We start from the raw sequence: 22,095 nt of genomic DNA, 5'->3' as shown, positions 1-22,095 counted from the left end.
AGGAAGTGGTTCTGCAGTTAACCCCTCCCCTCATTTCTCTGGGAGAAGGGTCCAGCCTCCTTTTTCTCTCCCTCTCTTTCTCTTTCTCACTCGCCCCTACACACACACACACACACACACACGTGCGCACGCACACATTCTTCCTCTTTTCTGTCAAAACATGGAAACACACGAGCCTGCGGCAGCACTGAAGCAGGGAAGAGGGTTCTGGCTTTTTGAAATCTACCTTTTCAGAGCTATTCAACCCTTGCATTTCTGCGACACCTCTTCCCATTTGGAGTATCAAAAGCACAAACAGCCTATTTGCTCATCTTACAACACCTGTTACACCAGTTTTCTTTAACACACACACACACACACACACAGTCAGCTGGCTTACACAGCTATTTAGTCCATACCTGAAAAATCACTTCATTCCAAAGGCGTCGTGCCTTTACACAATCCTGTCCATCAAGTTGCTCACACCCGCATTACACAAAATTCACTGAAACATGTGGGGCATTTAGTGTAGCCTTGAGTGCTACTTGACAGAGCAAAAAACAAAAAATAAAAAAAGGCCATAGCAGTGACCTCTCTTTATCTTTGCCACTGTTTCACTTTCTGGGTTATGTACATCCCTATCTGTGCGAGGGGAGATAATAATCCCCAGGCCAGTAGCGCTTTGCTTTCTTGTGTGCGAGTGTGTGTGTATTTTGCCTGCTTAGTTAAATATAAACTCTGGAACTGATTGTGTATCCCCCAGTGCACCATGACAAAGTCACCCTGAACACAGAATTTCAGTGCTGTGCCGCACATGTGATCATACAACTGGCTGTGCAAGGCTGCAGGACACAGACCATTTATTCTGCTCTGTTTGCAAATGTGTGCACGCGTGTGGACGTGTGCGAGAGAATGTGGGTGCTCTGAATAGAAACAAATAACAAATACACAGGCATGGGTGGTGTGTCATTACGTGGTGGATGGTGGATTGTGCGTGTGTGTGTGTGTGTGTGTACTTTCCCCTGACTATGTGGTTGGACAAAGGGCAAGGGTTGTGAGGGTTAGTGAAGAATGAAGCATACTGCTGATCAGTGCTACTGATAGAGGACACATGGTCTGAGTGTGGTTCACAAACAAAAGACACATTACTTCCAACAGATGAACTGAGTGGACGACTGGGAAGCACAATGTGTCATGTGTTTCCATCATGTGTTCATGAAGTACATACTTAGTGTTGTCCTGTACTGCTTGCTGTGCTCAATGAAATGGTTTGCATTCGAAGGAGCAGAGTGACGTCAGTAGGATGCAGGTTTATTCCAGTAATAACATACAAGGCCACGTTTGCCTTTGGTGTCACATTAAGGAGTACTGGCATCTTTGCAGACAGTGACAGTACTGGATTGACCTGACGGCCCTCAACCCCGCTGCCTTCAGTGCACAGGAAGTCCAGCTTCCTGTTTTTCTGCCCCATCAGTTTGGAGGACGAAAGCACAATACAGGATTGACACAGGAGCACGATCAGCACCCAGGGCACCCACACACACTGATGAAGATCTTTGTTTCTTTACAGTCATCATCCATACTGATTATAATCAGAAAAAAAAGAGAAAACAGAAAAAAATCCTGCACCTTGATCTGTTCGTTTTAATTCAATATATATTTTAATTTTATTTAATATTCACTAGACAGTGAATGGATGACATAACAAACTGTTTATGTTGAACGGACAATTTCAAGTTCAGGCAATTCAGGTGACATGGATTCTTTTAAATTGTCATTAATATGAACATGCTGAAGGAAGTTATTCTTTCTTTCAGTGAAATCCGCACTATAGCTTTATGAAGCTCTCTGCTGAAACTGACCGTAACACTGTGAGGGGACTAAAGCAGATTAAAAGACAAAGAGAGAACATGTTGTACAACCACTGAGGTCCAGAACCAAAGAGGCACGACTGTGCCGGGCAGCAGACAGAGAGAGAGCGAGAGAGCCAGGCGCCTCTCACATCCCGCCATTGTCCAGCTTCCTCCAGGCTCCAGAACCAGGGCTTCCTCAGGACACAGGACAAGCCAGTGGGTTAGTTCAATGAAAACAGCACGCACGGGGTTTAATAAAACAGGACACACATAAAGTGCAAACTGTTCACCATCACATATTAAGAAATATTAAGAAGTGAAGACCATTTGCTGCCGACAAAAAGCACTAAATTACAGACTTCAATTCTATTAAGTAACTGAAAACACATCATTTTAAGCTCTGTAGAGTAATTATCAAGTGAACTGTGAACAAATACACATTGTAAGCACATATTATGTCTACAGTATGTTATATTTGGAATATTTTCTGTAACTACTAGTTTTTCACCTGTTCAGGTTTAAAGATGTCTTCATTTTAATTCTTTCTTGGTTTCACCATCTGTGACTTTTTGTTGCATTTGACCAGCTTCAGTTATATGTGTAGGAAACAGTGGGTGGGTGTTTCACCATTAGATGGAAATCTTACCACGCTGATATCACTGAATGCAAACGCCGCAGAGTCCTGACAGTTCCTCTATAACTCAAACCAACCAAAGCAACAGGCTGGGGCCAACTCTTAACACTCATATGTTACTTAACTCTACAGGTCATTCAAGCCAATTGTGGTAGTGGAGCAGCCTCAGTCCATCAGTGGTTACACAATTCATCTGTGCTGGACAACAGCTTTAATGCAAATAATCCTATTAACTAATTTGCTTACGTCGATTTTCCAGAAGAGGGCGGTGTCATAACAGGTTTTAGCACCAGGCCCAGCCCAGCACCAGAGGAGACGCCAACAAGTCGCTTCAGATTGAGAAACGCTCTCCACATCAGTTAGTTTCGAGTCATTTCAGTGAAGTGATGATGGTTATATTGCCTCCACTCAGCCCAGCAGCCCTAAAAAAAAAAAAAAAAAAAAACTGCTGGCTCGACTCATTCTAAACATCATTTGTGAATCTCATCATCATCTCAGGCCTCACTTCATGGGAGGCATCACTTATGGCTCAGATTAATGTGTGTGAAACATTTAACACTTCTCGCAGTGGGATGTGTCCCCAAAGCGTTTTCCTCAGCCCGGAGTGACGTCGCCTAACCCAGTGTGAAACATAAGAGGTCAAGTTCCTCACACCCAGCCAGAGAAATACCAGAAATAAGACGAATTTCACAATAAAATCGCAAAGACAAACGTTTTAAATCTTTTATTATTTTAACGTCACTGACTCACATCTTGAACTCAGTCCACTTTTCAGTCCACTTTTCAGTGGACTGAGTCGATATAATTAAGATACAACATTATAAAAAAAAGAAATATCATGCCACTCTTAAAAAGGTTCTTTATACAGTACATTACCACACATGAATCAATTTCTTAACGTGTGATGAGTAAACACATCAAGTTTAAATTAAACTTAATTTAATCTTAAGGTGTTTAAATAATAATAATAAGTTTAAATTGAACTTAATGTGTTTAATGCTCAAGACACAACTTAGTGTCTTTAGATGAATGTGTAGGTGTATGTTCTCTAGCAATAATAACAGCAGACACTGAAAATTAATACATTTTAATATCTATTTTTAATATATTGTGTAAATTGATTTTGATTAAACTGCTGAGTGTATTTTCTGTAGTACAGCGCCAAACGAAGCGTGCTTTTTCTGATTTTATTTTGAAAGTGCCGTCCGGAAGGCTCCGCTGTGAGCGTGTTGACGCTGGGTGAGAGACGCACGGTGACAGCAGCAGCTCTCCGCCGGGGAGAGCGCGGCGGAGCTGGGATGAGCCAGGAGCGAAAATGTGAAGGTGGAATCTGACTGAGCAGCATTTTGTTGAAACTGGCGACTGTGTCACTGAAGAAAACAACAAAACAAAACAAAAAAACAAAACAAAAAAAAAAAAACAAACACAGCCGACGCTCCCAGCCTGCAACAACAGGAGTGTATCTTTGGATTTTATATCTAACCACTGACTGATCTTTTCTCTTCTTTTCTTGAAATCATTTTTCTGGCTTCTCAGAAACTGGCTGCCTGGCATCACTTACGTTCGCTGGGATAATTAACACAATTTGCAAGGAGCAAAGTGCCGCCTGAAGATTCCCCTCTTCATTGATGGGATTATTCTCGACGGAGCCGCTTTGTTTTAGATAAGAGCACGTTTGGGCATCATGAGTTCCAGTGGTAAGTCCATTTTAGCGCGCTCCATCTCTCCACTTCAAGTGCAAGGACAATACTAGGTGTGAGAGAACTAGAACAATAGTTGCTTTTAACCCCCTCACCTGGAAGGTATTACTAATTAGAAATGTAATAAACCAGAGCTGTAATCCAGGTTTTATTTGAACTTCAAATATTGAGATATTACACGTCATAACATAATCATGTAAAAATGATGTTTCCTGTTTATTGAGGACTGGTGTAAGAGATGTCAGTGTGTGCCGAACCCTTAGAATAGACTTGGAGCAGGTTAAGAGAGGAGTGCTAAGAATATCTTGAGGTCAAAGTAGCATTTGCCCAGAGTTCATCCATACAGAAGCTTCTTTTTGAGATTCTTCATCTACATAACAGCTGTTGCTTGGGCCTCTCGGTGTCTGCCACTCTCCTCCATAACTTCTCCTTCATCTTCCTCTCCCTTTCCCCCACTAGCATCAGTACCTTTGACCTCTCTTGCAGACCACCCAGCTCTTCAGCTGTTGCCTTCTAACGCCTTCACTTTCCAGCGGGAAACCCTCGACCCTGGAGGTTTCTGACCCGACCGCCGTGGGTCTCACTGAGCGCAGTTATGTGTGATGCAGCGCATGACAAGCACGTCTGACGCCCTAAGGGCTCCTGTCGTACCGACCCCAGACTGGCCCGGGGTCCTGCCATGATGCTAAGCCGACCTTGCATCAGCTGACGGTGACCCTGATCCGCTGTCAGCTGAATCAGGACTTTCCCTGTAGGGCTTGCTCATCAGCTGTGCGTGCATGTGTGCCCTCCCCATGCACGCTTCCACTCTGTTTTGTTTACACGTTCCTGCTGACTGATGCACCGGGCAGATTGCTTGGATCTTGGACAAGTAAATTCCTCACCTGTCCCTTAACTGTCAGTGAGGCTATTGGAGTTGGTGTGCGCCAGGTGCCCTGTGAACTGATGGTGTCAGTCACTTCCTGTCCTCCCTCCCCTGCCCTGTGTCTACAGGAGGGAACCGGGTATTACTGCATCATTCATAATCTAGCCTGTCATTGTGTGGCACTACATTATTCAGCCGATGTTCTTAACCCTCTGGTACTGAGCCTTGCCTGACTGCCAATTCCTGTTCCATGCGTGCTCCACGCTTGCTGAGAAAATGTATGGAACTCTTTTGTTAAGCTTCAAAATGCCTTTCTCAGCTGACACACAGAGGAGGGGGAAGCGCACGAAGCATGCAGCACCAAGCATGTGGAGAGCTGCCACGAGCGCGTGTGATTTAAAAGCATGTGCTCACGTAGGAGGACAGACATCAACAACATATCGTCCACACGTCAGGCGGCAGTTTGAAAAAAATCATGTGTGAACCAGCGTCTGCACTTAACCGTGTTTGCGTGTGTGTCAAAGCAGGCAGATGGTTGTGTGACGCGGGGCCGTACTCTGGCTTCAGGCGTAAATACCCAGCTGAGGAGAGAACACATGAATGGGTCCGTACATGAATGGGCCTGTGAGGTTGTAGTGTGTGCAGTGTTTTCCACTGCACTGGGTGTGAGAGCCCACAGGACATAAACACACATGGAGTAATTACACACAGCGTTGACCGTCCGTCTTCATCTTCTGGGCCCTCTATCTCTCATGGTCACTGGGTTTTTGTGTGCGTCTGTGTGTGTGTGAGAGAGAGAGAGGTCAGACACTTATTTTCTGCTCGGCTGGCGGTCAAGACAGGGATGTGAGCGTAGCAGGTTTGTTTTTGTTGGAAAGGACCTTGGTTGAACGTAGCCAGATGTTGTATACACGCTAAGAAATACTGACCTTTAGTACTTCATTTAGCAGATTTACAAAGATTCAACCCCGCCGGTGAACCAGCTGATTTCTGAGATACAGTGAATTTACAGTTTGTGTGTTTCAGGGGAGTGATAAAACACATGTTGATCAATATACTGATCATTGAGCTGTGGGACCTGAGGGGATCTGCAGAGCCATTCATCACAAGCAGCACTGTCAACTCTCTGCTCCTCTCTTCTTTTTCCTCTGTACAAGCCGAGAGTTCTCCTGTATCAGGGAGAAATGTACTGCTGCATGTTAGGACTGTAAATGGTAATATTCCCACGCGCCGTTCTTAACTTAAAAAAGACACGGTGTCTCTCATCCGGTCTCACGACTGACACATATACCACGAATGCATAAGTATGGACGTCAACATTTTTTGCAATCTCAACTGGAGGCTTTTAAAGTCCTCTCATGTCTTTCATCTCATGCAAAGTCCTTGTAGCCACAGTAGAGTAACACAGCTTTATAAAAGACGTGAGAGTGTTAGTCTGTTACCCAGCTGGTACACCACTCTCACAACCACTACTGCTTGTGTTTCCATAGATCTAGTTTTGCTGATGCCTTGCTATGGATCAAAGTGTTCTAAAGGGGAAACTTAAACTTTATGATGGCGCTACTAAAAAAGGTCACAGAGACCGCTAAATTGTACTAAATGCTCTTTAGGGAACAATAAATATTTGCATAAAGTTTTATAGCAATCTGGGCTGTAGTTATTAAGATACAGTATTTATGTATGTGCCGCAATCCATCAATGGCCGGACAGACTGACTGAAACATGCATCTTTCATCAGGCCTCAGTGCTGGCACACCAAAAATGAGAAATAAATGAACACACTTATATCAAATGATGGATGTTTACTGCACTGGTCCCAGTGTTTTCGCTGCTTTATTAGGGGAATCAGCTGGAACAATAATTGGTGGGGTAGTATCACACTGTATGCTCTTCTGCCTCATCTGGTGAACAGCCCAAACCAGAGCCAAACACCATTTATCACTCCTGCCGCCAGACGCCTTAGTTCATTAACAAAGAGAACAAAGCTGGGACACAAAGATACACAGATGCAAACACAGATGCTGGGATGCTTCAGTGAATATTCATGTACAGTTATGTATGTATTTACAGGAGAGTATAAAATCTCATGTTTTCTTGGTCTTTTGCAGCTACAATTATTGTGGATACAAAACGTATTGATAACAGTTAAAGCCCCTTAGGTTGAACTGAAATACCATTCTGTTGCTGTTTCATAAGCATTAAAAAACTGAAGAGAATAAACAGTAGAACCACTCGGCTCTAACAGAATCATTAGGGCTGTATTGTATAGTGTGTCCTTGAGGATGCTGTTTGGATGACCTTGGCTCCTTGGTAGTCTTGAGTGATCATTCAGGCTCTCAGTAGCAGCGTGACCCTTCCCTCGACGTAGAGTGACAGCATGTTTGTGATTCGGATGGACACTACAATGGCTCCGAAGAACACCTCCGCCCAAGGTGCTGACAGAGATAAAGGGGGATAAAGAGAGGGGATGGGGGAAGTTAGGGGTAGACTCGCTGGCTGCGTTCGATTGTGAGTGAGGAAGACACGATGCTTTGTTGTGAAAATAAACAGCAAACCTCTGTTTATTAGCTGAGGTTACAAATACAATCTTAGCTCGGTAGACCTGCAGTCTCACAGATGTAGGAACAGCGATGCCACAGTCTCCAGACGTTTCTGTTAATTAAGAAATGTTGTTAACTTAAGTATTTGGCAAGTTGCAAATTTGAAAGATCATCTAGGTTAATAGAGAAGACATTAATGGTGATTTGAGAACAATCTTTCACTAAAATCTGTGGATGGATTCAAACTCTGGTCTCTGGTGTGGCCTTCATGTGCTTGGTACGCTGGCCAGTTACTCAAGCCACATCAAGGCAACTTATTTACCTGAATTTATTCATTCAAAGAAAGGTCTCCTGCCTCTGTCAGGAACTCCCTGACCACATGTACACTGTTACACACACTCACAGATGCTCAGTACAACCACAGACTGACCTGCGGCCACCGCTCAGCTGCGCTGGAGCAGTTGAGGTTAAGGGCTTTCTGGACAAGCACTGCTTCTTCACCTGCCCCACCTAGATTTTTATCTGTCCGACATTCTGGTCACAAGACTGCTTCTCTATCCATACTTTCAGAATTGCCACTGTACAGAGTAATATCCAGAATGTAGGCATCTTAAATTGGACCTAGGTGTGTGGTCTTCAAGAGTTTACTAGAAACGTATGTAAAGTTAACACTGTGCCCAGAATTTACACAATGAAATAATACAGCTGTTAAGAATGGATATTTTGGTCCTTTTGTAGTTTGTCTTTGATTCTTTGACTCTACTCTTCATGCTTTTCACTCATCACCATCAGCATCCCTTGCGAATTTCCCAGCATGTTCTTCCTCTGGGCTGTCAGGTCAGGGAGAAATAGCAGCAACCTCTCAGTCCATGGGGATGATGTGAGCCTCCCTCACACTGGCCCTGTTCTTATCACCCGGCTACCAGAGGCACTATTCTCCCGCGGCCCTCTCCACTGATTTGGAGTCAGTGGATTACACCTGTAGTCTGGTGGCTATCATTAGAAGAATGACTCAACACCGCAGCATGGGAGAGGATAGAGGGTTGAAGAGCGCTATAATGGGTTTAGACAGGGAGGGCTCGGGTGTGTTGAATGAGAATGAACGCACTGACACCATTAGGTAGTTACGTAAAGCTTTAGCTCCTGAGCTGATTGTGTACCTGGATTCTCAGCTGAGGTGTGCCTTTTTGGCATGCACACAACAACCTAATAAGCATCTCATTAATAGATACTTAAGTGTTTGCTATTTATGTTGCTACTGCTTTGAACACTGCATAATTATACATGAGGTACAGTACGTGTTGACAGTCTTGTTGTTCCTTTACCCCTACCACTTTGCTTGGCTAGCCTGTGAAAGCAGTGCATGGTATAATGTGCCAGAGGTTTGTTTTGGCCCATTTTCAGAAGGTCAGCTTTGTAAATAAATGCCCTGTGTTGTTTCCAGTAGGTGTTGGCACAGGAAGGCATGTATAGTACAGTACGGCTATTAGTTTCCATTATGTGAGGTTATTAAACCTCTTTAAAAAAAACAGAGTTTAGATGCATCAGTGAGAAGTAACAATCGACCCATATCAAATATACAGTTTCTAGGAAAAATTATTGAAAAAGTAGCATTAAAGAAAATTCACAATTTCTTAATTTGATATAATGTTTGTAATGTTTTTCAGTCTGGATTCCGACATTATCACAGTACTGAGGCTGCACTTATTAAAGTCTTAAATGACTTCTGCCTGAAAAATGATGTTGTTAGACAGGCTGGGAAAGTGGGTGAAACACAGACAATACAGAATTCAGTGTTGTGGTCCAAAAGAGGAAAGACTAAAAATTGCTGCTCACCTGAATAATAATAGTCTAAAAACTACAACTGAACCAAGAAATCTTGGTGTAATTTTGGACTCTGACCTAAATTTTAATAGTCACATAAGAGATACTTCTACAGTTTCAAAAATATAGCAAGAACCAAAGGTTTTCTATCTCAACAATCCACAGAAAAATCTTGTCCATACATTTGTTTTTAGCAGGTTGGATTATTGTATTGGCTTATTCACATGTCCTAGTAAAAAAATCAATCCTACCTAAGGTGGAACATATCACACCAGTTCTTAAATCATTGCACTGGCTTTCTATGCCATAGGATAAATTATAACATTTTACTAATGGTTTATAAAGCACTTAAGGGTCTTAAGTGGCCAAAATACATTCTTAACTTACTAATAAGTTATTAGCTCCAAGACATTTAAATTAAACAGTTCTACAATATTTTATTACTATTTTAATGTGTATTTATATGTATGTATACAGTATGCGTATGTATATGTATGTGTGTGTATATATTTATATATATGCATGTTTGTATGTATTTATATGTGTTTATGTATAAGTGTATACATGTGTATGTGCATGCATGCGTGTGTGTGTATAAATGGTTGTGTATAACCATTTTTATTTTTTTCTTCTTTAATTGTTCATTGCTGGCCTGGAGTGTTCCTTTTAATGTATACTTATTTTTATCTGTACTTTTTCTTTCTTTTTGTCTCTTGTATTATTTTCCTACTGCTATTTTAATATGCTGCAATGTTGTAAAGCGTTTAGTTGGCTGTGTGCCTGGAAGGTGCTATATAAATAAACTTACCTTAACTTATCTCTCATTCACACCTGATGGGAGTGCTCATTTGATTTGATACTGTATAAAAAATGTCTTCCTTTGCCATGTCACATGTACTTTCAATGGAGTCACGTTATTTGACTAGTGGCTAGACTCTTACCAGTCAGGCTTGTGGGGCCCAGTGGTGCTGCCAGCATTGTAGGGGAAACAATGAACTAACAGAGACTTGAGTGTGGGAGATCGGAGTGGGAATTAATCACGCTTGCATATTTCCAGTGCCCACAGGTCAAGAAAGTAAACAGCTACAATCATGCATATATTTTCTCTTGCACCATAAGTCTTAGCACTCATAGCCTAGGCATATACTGTCATCAAACAGAGCATGCAAAGGGTGCTCAGGCTATGAGGCGTGCAAGGCTGTTAGACTTTTTAAGTGCTGCGAGTCCTTCGGGATTCAGCCAGTGAAATGGAATCAGTAGCTCTGTCACGGCAGCCCATACGCTCGTGCTGCTCTGGCTGAAGCAGCAGAGTCCTTCTGTCAGCTATTCAGGTAGACAGCAAGGCCAGGTGGTTATCCTGCCATTTGAATACCCCTTTCCACCGAGTGCAGGGCCACTCAGATGCTCCTTAAGGAAAATGGAGCTGGATAAGGAACTGAACCCAGCTGTTCTGGCAGAGTCAGTACTGGGAGGCTGCTTGTCTCTGCTTGTGTATGCAAGAGAATCTGTTTATAGCCTGGAGGAGAAGATGGACCATTAAAGAGCCTCTAATAGCCTAAGAGGTCTAAGATAAATTCATTTTCCTCACTGATTTAAGATTGGTATTAATCTCTACTTTTAGCCTTTTTTTGCTTGTGATAGCATTTACTCCAGTGCTGTTAAGGCTGCATGTAACAACTATGAACTATGTGTTGTGCTTGCAGGAGTCTGACATGTAACCTAATGCATGAAGTAAGAGGATCCATCCACTTTCTAACCTGACACAGCAGTGTGTGTTTGTGTGTGTGTACGCGCGCGCGAGTATGTGTCTGTGTGTGTGAGCCAGCCCGTACTCGTGTGTGAAAAATAGAGACAGCGGGAGAGAAAGCCTGGAGCTTACCCAGCTTACATAGGTGTCAGACCTAACAGCTTCAGAACAAGTGTTGATAGAGCTACACACTGATCTTATTGTGTGAACTGCATTCAGTACAGTCTATGGTGTAGTCAGGGACACAGCTGTGGTGATGGATTGCTGCATACATCGGAGAAACATTTCAATATGAACTGATTTCCAATTAATCCAGTGTTTTATGTCTAAGCGGGACGTGTGTTTGTTGAGGTGGACACACTCTGTCAGTCGTAGTTGAAAAAATTTGCTAGCAGTTGTTCTTTCAGCCAAGAAAATCCATAGTTGTCATTGGCTAGAATTGAAAACAATTTTTTTTGTCTACCACTATCTAAATCAGAAGCAGAACTATGAATTTATAACATTATCAATATAAACTGCAGATGTACTGTGTGAGATAGAGAGTTTAACTTGGATACCAGCGGTACCTGAGTGATGATTTGGCTTTTAAAATAGTGTTAACCTCCTGTATGTGTTTTAGCAAATCATAGAAAGAATATTAAATGTGTATATTTTTGTCTTCATCAGCTTATCACCAAGGCTCAACGGGTGGTGAACGAAGCACTGGGCCAATCCGGTGCCAGCGATGTCGGGAAGTGTGCAAAGGAGAAGTGGTACGAGTACAAGAGACCCACTTCCACGTCAAGTGTTTCACCTGCACTGGTAGGACATGGAAACGTAAATCCATAAGCACAACTCAAACACAGGACGTGTTACAGGAGACAAACATTGATCACACCAGAAGATGTTGTCTCACAAAGCCCCCTGGCCTGGGTGGTCCTGGTTATAAATGTTGTCAGAGTTATACTGTGGATTGGATTCAGTAGTAGTAGTAGGAGAACAGGACATTTGTCTTTCTTGCATCCTCACCTTCTATACGCACACACTAACAGATATGTAATGCATCCCCTCATTCATCCATCCATCTCCTAGTGTGAGTGCTAGTATTAGCCAATGGAGGGGATTGGAATGGATCACAGGTGCCTTGCAGGGGACTTAGGCTCCTGCTAAGGTAGCTTATTACTGTGCTGCCACCTTGGAGAGGGTTTTTCTCAGTTGTATGCCGTGATCTAATGAGACTGTCTTAACCAGCTTTGCAGTGCTACAGGTTACCTACAATAGATACTCTAGTAACATAATTACACATGACAGCAATAGTGTGGGAAATCTGTGTAAAATCTTAAACATAATTTAATTACTTTTGTGCTCTGCAGACTGAAATTTAAATGATGTGTATTTTTATCTGTTCAAAAGAAAGGTTTGACATCGTAAGAAGCACACCCAACCAAGACTTAGTTAGACTCTATGGATATGTTATGAGTAATTTGTTAGAAATGTCTTCTGCTTCCATTTCTTACAGACTGAAATATTACAGGTATGTTATCACACTGCATTTAAGTTAGTGTCTCTGTAAAATCTGTAAATGTTTACTGGAGTTCTCTGCTGTAAACAGACATCATGAATGAAGGTGTAAAATCTGGGAAGCTGATGACCTGTTGAATGGGAGGCTTTGGCTCAGCAAGATTGCAGAAAAATGTAAGGGGGTCTGACAGGGCTTTATGACAGTCAGATATCACATTTCTGTATGTGTGCAAATTAGAAATCAAAGAACTGAGGAATGTTATCTGTCATGCTGCTGTACAGCCCGGAGCAAGATTACTTGGTATTATGTTAATGGTGCCATTTCTAAAGAAAAGAAATTCACTTGTGGTCTGGCGCTATTATCTGTACATAATCATACTGAAATAGCGGTGTTTGCTTCATGAAATAAAAAAAAAAAAAATGCAGACACTCGATTTAGTTTTAGAAAGTTTGAAACCTCCATTTTGCATCAAACTATCGAAATTAGGGAAAATATGATATCTTATGTATGTTAGTTTATTCCATACCTGATCAAGTCTGATTCTAAAGTTTAGCACTTCTTAGTTGTTCTTCAGGGTCCTGCAGTACACCTTCATTTAAGCTTTAACATACATCACAGCCCTTCATTCAAATGCCCATCTTAGTACATTATCCATGCATGTATAGTCCCTGGCAGTTTGAGTTTCTTTCACTCAGTCGTCCTGGGCAATCATTCAAAGCTGGGTTTTTATATAAGTCATGTCTTCAGCAGCTGTTGTCAAGGAGAAGAAGCTGAGGAAGTTGTGTTTGCTACAATATAAGAGGAGCTACACCGCTACACTACAGCACGCCGCTGTCCTACAGTAGATGAACTCACTGAAGGCTATTCAGTGGAGGCTTGTTGTTACATGTTCCCCACACGTAGTTGTCACACACATGAAAACACAAGCTTACAGTGCACGAGATATACGCACGCACTCGTGCATTTGAGCCTGCACATCTATACGTGTGTGCACGCGGCTCACTGTGGTTGTGAGGGGTTGCTGTGGTAACGGTGTGAAGGGGCACCCGGGCCCTGGTTGGTGGATATTCTCAGCATCTCTATGGTGCTATTAACCAATCAGGAGGCAGTTTTCCGTGCCCCAGAGAAAAAGGGGGGTGAACACAGGAAGCAAGCAGAAAGGAGAAGAAGAGGGGGGATGGGGGTGCTGTTTGTGTCGCCTAAACATTACATCATCACATTGAGTGGAAAACCAATCTGATTCTCCTTTTCCTCTCCCTCTCAGTCCCTTCACTCACAGCAGAATTCCAGTAATGGAAAACTGTCATCGATGAACATCATGTTAAATACACCTACCAGACAGCCCTCCTATCTCGTGTTCCAGAGAGCTCTCCTCATCCCACGAGGCAATGGGGCACTATTGTGTGGCCGGTCTCTGCCACGTCCCTGCACGCAACCTGCTCATGTGTATGGGCCTCTGCACAGCCAGCAGTTTTCTAAAGCTTTTATTGTTGTGTGTAACCCTTCACCCCCACCCACCCACCGCCACGACACGCACACACAAACATGTTGCATGTTCTTTTTGAATTTCATAAACCATGTCCATACATTATGGTCTGTTTCTACTTCCTTTCATTGGTTCCACTGTGTGTTTTCTGTGACCAACAGAAATAGCAGAATTTTTATACTTTTCACATCTCTATTGCAGTTTGTTTTCTTTATTTCACTTTTATTCTCTCGATTTCCCCCTTTATCTCCCGTTGGTACTCACCCAAGCATGAAATCAATTTCTCATCTCGGGACAGGATGACACTTGCATGCAGGATGTGCCATTCGTAGGCTAAAGAGTAAACTGTTTTATACCATTGCGCCAGAGTGACAATGTGCTAGCAGCAGCCAATTTCCCTATCTGTTGGACATTTTTAAACCCTGTGATTGGGTTGTGTTTCAACATTTAATTTTGTTCTTTTGCTGAACGGTTTCCTTTTTCAGAGATTCAGCATGTGCACCCAGGTTATTGGCTCTGATCAATGAGATTTCGTGCGCGCCTCATTTCATTTCCACAGAAAAACGATGACATAAAACCTTAGTTATTTCCTATTTTCCTCCCTCGTTTCTGTTTCTTCTTTTATTTCTGTCCCCATTCCCCTTTTCATCAAAAGGGCTGACTATGCCCCACTAAATAGATCTAGATCGTTTACACATGCACTCGCTGTGTAGAAATAAAAACCTCCGACCCATCAATCATTTTATCCTCCACACTTTCTCAAGCCACATAACCTTCTAGTTGCCACATCATGATAATTCCCTCTTGTGCATTAGTCAGAAGAAGAACAGATCACTAATCATGTGCATTTAACCTCTCATTTGAACCCATTATACAGTAGCTGATTATAGCATGGAAAGCAGCCACACAATCAGCTTCAGAAAGGAGCCTGTGGAAAAGGCTCAAGACAGAAGCCAGCACACAGATTGATGCATCAACTCTAGACACACTGAAGGCAGCGGGGGTGTATGTGTGAATTATGTGGATCCCATAGCACTTCTCAGTGAAGCAGCAAGCAGTAGTGTACGGACGATGTGGTGTTTTATTACCAGCAGATGGGCTGACTTGTGCATACTGGCCTAATGACATAGTGACCACATTTACCCTGCCTCTGAAGCGTAATTGGCACTCTTAGAGTCCAACAGAAACACTGTGGCCTGTTGGTGGCACAAGCTCACAGCTAACACACACATAAATCAGAAGCAAAATAGGCACGTGGTTCCCGTCAGCTCACAAGCTAACAAAAAAACACAGAGGCAGCAAAGCAAACGTATGAGCACAGACGAATACACACACAGAAACATGCACACATAAACTGCTGAGCTGCTCCCAGTAGTTATATGTTTTCAAACAGATATTTCCCATAAAACAGTGCTAAAGGAACAAGGAGATAAATAGTCTACAGAGCTCTTGTAAAAGCCTCCATCGCTCAAACACGGTGTTAATAACATCAACCCACTGTACTGTACTGCCACTCTGCTCTCTAAATGCTAAAAAAGAGACCAAGGGGGAGAGAGAGAGAGAGGCTGTGGGAGGAAGAGTGGCAAAAGACAAACAAGAAGAATAAAGGGAATAAGAAAGAAGCAGAGGTTATGAGGAGAAACGGAAAGAAAGAAACATAAAAAAAAAAGTGGGGGGTTACAGGGAAGGGGAGCTTCCTGTATCTATAGCAACGGCGGGTACGCTGGTCCAATCACCACGCCAATGTCTGGTTGCTAGGGAGAGATTCCAGCGGAGAGAGAAGGGAGCGCGGCAGGCAGCAGCGCTGTTCCCCAGCGACTCTCCAGGATCTGGGAGATGTGACAGAGATTATTCCCCCTCTTGTCTCCGTCAAGCGTCACCGTTCGGAGGGATTTTTTACTCACTGACATCCCCCCTATTGACTTTACGTGTGTGTGTGTGTGTGTGTGTGTGTGTGTGTGCTGAGGTGGAGCTGTGCAAGTGTCTGGCTCAGTGAGAGAGTGATTTCTAAATGATTAAGAGGATCATTAAGCGATAAACTCTGTAGAGTCTTCGTGTTGCTTAGTGCAAGGCCCCAACGCTGGCGGTTTGGTTGTGTTTGTGCGGCTGTGATCTCATTCACGCCTATTTTCTCCTCGGCTGAGTCTCTTATCAGCCTTCGGAGGGTTAAAAGCTGAAGGCCTCAGCAGCAGAGCTGGTCTACTGGTATGAAGGGACTCCACTGGGCAACCATCTGTCTCCATAAGCTAATGCAGCCAAATGCTAGGGGAACCCTATCACTCGTGCACGATTTCTCTCTGATTTATTCGACAACGTCTCCGTTTGCTTTTTTTTTTCTTTTTCTTTTTTTGTCTTTTAGCCTTGTTAAAGCATGGCTCTGAGCATGGCGGTGTCAGTCAGTGAGTCATTCTGAGATTTTGGTCCAGACTGAAATATCTCCAACACCATTCATTGGACTTTTATGACATTTTGCATCACCTTTTGATCACCTGGAGACAAACTCTGCCAACTACAGTGAGGTTTACAGTTTTGATTAGAAATATATGTCTGACTTCATGGATTGACACACATTATTGCAAAGACACTCATGATCCTTCTCTTTAATATCCTTGTACGTTATTGCTAATGGCATATGTCACCCCCAAAGCATAATGGATGAAAAATGATCACCTCCTAAACCTAAATAAAACGGGTGTTCGCCATTTGATATGTAATTTTACACCGACTGTATAAAACCTGTGAGGCAGAGAAACACAGCTCATAGACCAATCAGGAGAGACAGAGACAGTTGTACTGATCTGAACTAATTGTAGAGACTAGCAAAGCACACTCACTTCGCCTGTCTTTTTGTGCCATGTGCAGTACGCCTGGATACACTGCTAGAATGAGTGATCTGCTTGATGTGTTGACACAATATTTAATGCTCAGATGATGCACTAGTCTAATGACTTCAGTGATCCCCTGCGTTCTCCTCTGGCACCACCAGCACATTAACATCTGTAGGTCAAACTGATATAATTCAGCTATTTGATGGATTTATACTTTATATTTTAGATTTAGTGGTGATTGACAATTTGTATAATGCTAATTCACTGAAATAAAATATTGAAATTGTAAACATTGATTTAACATGCGGCCAACTATAGCCTCACAGAACTGTCAGTGTGGTTGTAGACTGTTGTTTCTGTCCACTTCCTGTGTGCTTGATCGCTTCTCCAACTTGGCACAACTTGAGAAAACACATTATTTACTCTTGAAGTGTTTCCTCCTGTCAGAGGGGCTCAGATCCGGGGGACAAGGGAAGGGTAGAGGAGCACAGATGTGGTGGTGAATAGGTGAGTACCTCCCCTGCCGCAACTTGTCATTGGCCTGCTACATACATGCCCCTCTATTAGACTGTCTATTGCCTCTATTAGTGTGGAAGAATCCTTAAAACTTTGCATAAATGTTGACAACAGCACTGAAACTATTAGAATGTAAAGCAGGGCTACTTTGACATACTGCACAAAGCACATCCATTTACTGTAATAGTGCATTATGAAGGCCTAACAGTAATATAATGAGATGAGGGAAGAGTCACAGTGAGCGAGACTGTGGGGGGAAAGGGAGACTGTGAAAGAAAGTGGAGGTGCAGTCTGTAGTAGCGAGAAAAGAGAGTACAAATTGAGATAAAGTGGAGACCTCGTGCTCAGTGCCACAAAGATTTGGAAGAAGTCTTGAAACAGAAAGACAGAGAAAGAGAAGGGCAGGAGGAGGCGGGGGTGTCAGGACTATTTTGAGGTTGGGCCTGGGCCGACTTTGAGAAGGGAATTTTAATTGAGTCTGTTGGCTAGAGATAAATACCCAATCATGCAGACCCCCTGTGGGTGCCTAATCAGTGCAGTGCAATGACCACAGCTGCAGACACCAGCGCACATGCTAACCTCTAGTAACTAGACTTCTGATCTCTAGATGTAAAATTTCTGCCTTGTCAAAAAAGAGCAATTTGAAGTAGAGAAGTAACATCTTTTAGTGTCCCTCATTACAGCACCAACTAAGGGAAATAAGCAAATAGCTCAAATCAAGTCTTTGATTTTGTTTCATCTTGCAAAGCTGATTACGGTTTGTTTAGGAAGATATAGTAATTGATGAAAAAGCTGAATATGTCTCCATAAAATAATACATATTTATTATACAAACACTTAACACTCAACTTAAATTTAAACTGAAGTGGTATAAATTGCATAAATATGATTTTTAAATACAACTATGTGCGCTTTCTCTTGAGGAGCTACAGCATGAAACCCCAAAAGGCCATTCATAGACAGTGACACACTAGTCCAGTTGTTGTTTTTATGGGTGGGTGTTCGCATCATGTGGCGCTGGTTATGCGACTGTAACCGAAGCCTTTCTTCTCGGAGCCAAGCTAAGCCACCACATCTCTGCAGCAGCAAAGACACCGAGCACTGACTGAACTCCACCTACTGCGCTGGCAGCTACAGCATGCGATGGGAGTTTTCACGTTGATAGTTATGGCTGGAGGCAGGATATTAGTGGCTTCTGGGGAGTTTTCAAAGAATGGTGCTTTTTTTTGAAGATGTATAAGTTGTAACTCCCAACAGATGCAAATATGTTAGCTTTTGCATTTATGCATCCTTATTTGCATAAATGCATCCTTATGCATGAACATTGAGTGGCAAGAAAAAGTATGTGAACCTTTTGTGAAAAGTATGGTTTTCTGAATTAGTTTCTCATAAAATGTCATCTGATCTTCATCTAAGTCAAGAATATTAACAAATACAATGTGCCTAAAATAATGACTCAAAAACATTTCTAATCTTTCATGTCCTAATTGAGAACAACTGTAAAAAACTCACAGTGCGAGTGTTTCTTTTTATTTTTTTTATTTTTTTTATGGCCACTCTAAATGGCAGATTTTGTTTTTCTGAAACCATTCTGTTGTCTGCTTTGGGTCATTGTCCTGTAGCATCACCCAATTTCTTCAGCGTTTCAGCTGACGTACAGACATTCTCACATTATGCTGAATAATTTTTTGATACACTTAGGTATTCATCTTTCCCCCAATCACTGCAAGCTGGCCAGGCACTGATGCAGCACAGCAGGCCCAAATCATGATGTTTCTTCCACCATATATTACGATTGGGATGATGTTTTCATGATGATATGTAGTGCTCTTTTTACGCCAGATGTAGTGCTGTGTTTTTCTAAATAGGTCAATACAGTTTCATCATTCAACAAAACATTTTGCAGATACTGCTGTGGAGTGCCATTTCCAGCTTCATGTAAATCAACATTTCTTGAATGTAGATCCTCTGGAAAGATCCTTTCTAATTTTCTTATGCTAACACCTGACTCCAATTAGCTTTTGTAAGGTTCGATATAAAAGGTTCATATATTTTTTTCACTCGCAACAAATTTTCTTTTGTGTTATTACTTTAGGTACATCATATTTGTTAATACTCTTGTCTTAGATGAAGCTCATATTTTATGACAAATTAATGCAGAAAACCATACAATTTCAAAAGGTTCATACTTTTTCTTGCCACTGTATGAGTTGAGTTTGAACTTTCGCAATCAGATTCAAACAAGTTATCATCACTGATAATGTTTGATATTCACAGCCATGGCTGGTGCACCAGTTAAATCACAACACCACCACATGTGCCGCCACCACAACATCATTCAGACTGGGACCTGGCTGTCTCTAGGGCAACTGTGGAAGGTTTACATCTCCTATGGCAACTGAGGAGGGGGGACGTCCTTTGCAATGCATCCAGCCAATCGTCCAGTCAGAAGAAAACAATGTGATTAGCCAGAACAGGTGAACCATTCAACCGGCCCATCCAATCTACTCTGAGCAGATCCAGTCGGCTGTCTGTGATTTGGTCAGTCGTCCGTATGCTAATGAATTCTATTAGGCTAATTGACCAAATTCCATTCATTTGAAAATATATCTGGATGCACATTGAAAACATTTTAAGTGAGGAAGAAGAGGAAAAAAAGACAATCAGAGACAAATATATCATGATTTAGTTTTAGAGAATTAAAAGATAGTTTTTATTCAGTAATTGTTATGGACCATTTCAGCACACAGTGTTTTGTTACATGGCATAGAGCTTAATAGATGTGGAAACATCCGTATCCCATTTTCCATGAAGGCATCAGATAGCCTGTGATTTGGGTTTTTGGTAAGAGCCTTAGTCTGGTTCTGCAGCAGGGACACTTTTTGAAGCTCTCTGCCATTGTTCAGCGGTTCTGGAAATGTGGTCGACGCACACACACACACACACACACACACACACACACACACACACACACACACACACACACACACACACGCAATCAAAACATGCTATTTAAATCTTAGAGCTCTGGTCCTCCTTGTGCATCCCCTCTTTACGTTCCTCTCTTCCTCTGCAGCCATCTCACATTTATGACAATGACCTATCACAATGATAAAGATCACATCTCACTGTACACATCAGCCCCTTTTTATCGTCCAATCCCTGCATACGCTCAGTGCCATCTCGTCTGGGATGGATTTATGTGCCCCTGTCCTCCTGAGGGACCTGAGATTGTTTTGTTTTTAAGTGGGGGCCGATTGATCTTTTATTACACTATTAAGTCAATATGCTCCACTCATAAACAGCTTGAGATTAAATGAGCTCCTTTGAAGGGTTTATGTGTGTGTGTGTGTGCCCGTGTGTCAGTGAACTCTCAGCCTGCTGCCTTACACCAAATCTGCTGGCTATAGGAAGCTAAATACAGCCTGTAGCAGCAGCTGTATGGCCAGTATGAAGGCTATAATTAGCTATAAGTTGTAGGTACTCACGTTGCTTTATTCCACCCTATGCAGAATGAAGCATTGTTCAAGTTTAGATGTTTACTGCTTTATGTATTTATTTCAATTGCTGTTAGTGCGTTTTTTGCATCGTCTGTTGGACCTGATATTGTTAACCTCATGATTATCAGTTTTCCTTGTAGAAAATATTTCCATTTTCATGCAATGACATCAGTCAGTGGTTTGGAATTTATTATAGGGACAGCATATGTTTTCAGAAGGAGCCTAACTGTATCTGTGTGTGTCTTAAAGGACCAGGAGGTGAATTTCTGTATTTTGTTGTTGTCAGCAAATTCCCTACAGAGAAAGAACCCTGACCTGTAGGTTTCATTTAGGAGAATCTGAGGTGTTTCTACAGTTAAAATCTACTCTTCATGGTTCAGTAGAACCACAAGTGTGTTCAACATATGAATCATACTGACAGTGTCTGTGTTCAGTGCAGATTGTTGTGTTAGACAATCCTTTGAATGCCAGAAAGTACTGTCTAATAGTAGCAAAAGTTCTCTGTGTGTAGTTTTATCCATCCATCCATCCATCTATTATCCTAACCTTAACCTCTTCCTGTTAAGGGCTAAGGTTCATCCCAGCTGTCATTCGGCAAGAGGCATGTGACACCCTGGACAGGTTGCCGCTGGTCTGTCACAGGGGGAATAGTTTGATATTTTGGGAAATTAATGAAAAGATCGATGCGACCCATATACGTATACTGAATAGCTGCTCCCAGACAGTAAATAATGTGGCACATAATCTTAGTGTAAAGCACATAAACAAGATATAATGTCTTGATTAGTGAAGGTTAGAGGTGCTAACCAGTCAGCTAGATAATCAACGTGCCAAAGCTGGTCCAGGTGTCATCATCAACTAAGCTTACTGTGCACAATTGTAGTTGTGTTACATAATTATTGTGTAATTATAGTACTGGAGTCACAGTGGGGGACTTTACATTTGGTCAAGACATAACCTAACATAACAGTAAAGTAAGACCTTGTTCCAAACTCAGCAGTGGTGAAGGTCTATGGGCTACTGTCTTGATGCAGTTTAATAAATTGTCTGTTGCATAAAACACTTGTGTTTGAAAATGATATATGTTTATATATGTAAATATGAAAATGTGGATTTGTTTTC

The 22,095-nt window shown here is 42.1% G+C and overlaps 1 protein-coding gene across 3 annotated transcripts in view; it reads left to right on the top strand.

Moving 5' to 3' along the window:
- The first annotated feature begins 3,750 nt into the window (after positions 1 to 3,750).
- ablim3 (actin binding LIM protein family, member 3) overlaps positions 3,751 to 22,095 on the top strand; it is a 38,940-nt gene continuing 20,595 nt past the window's right edge. For all 3 annotated transcript variants that reach the window (XM_026357046.1, XM_026357045.1, XM_026357044.1), the window contains exons 1-2: positions 3,751 to 4,163; positions 11,809 to 11,943. In XM_026357046.1, the coding sequence (XP_026212831.1) occupies positions 4,151 to 4,163; positions 11,809 to 11,943 (148 nt within the window). In that variant the 5' untranslated portion in view covers positions 3,751 to 4,150. The remainder of the gene's footprint in view (positions 4,164 to 11,808; positions 11,944 to 22,095) is intronic.

The sequence above is a fragment of the Anabas testudineus genome, chromosome 10 (genome assembly GCF_900324465.2).
Source record: "Anabas testudineus chromosome 10, fAnaTes1.2, whole genome shotgun sequence".
NCBI lineage: Eukaryota > Metazoa > Chordata > Actinopteri > Anabantiformes > Anabantidae > Anabas > Anabas testudineus.
This window is presented reverse-complemented; position numbering and strand designations above follow the sequence as displayed.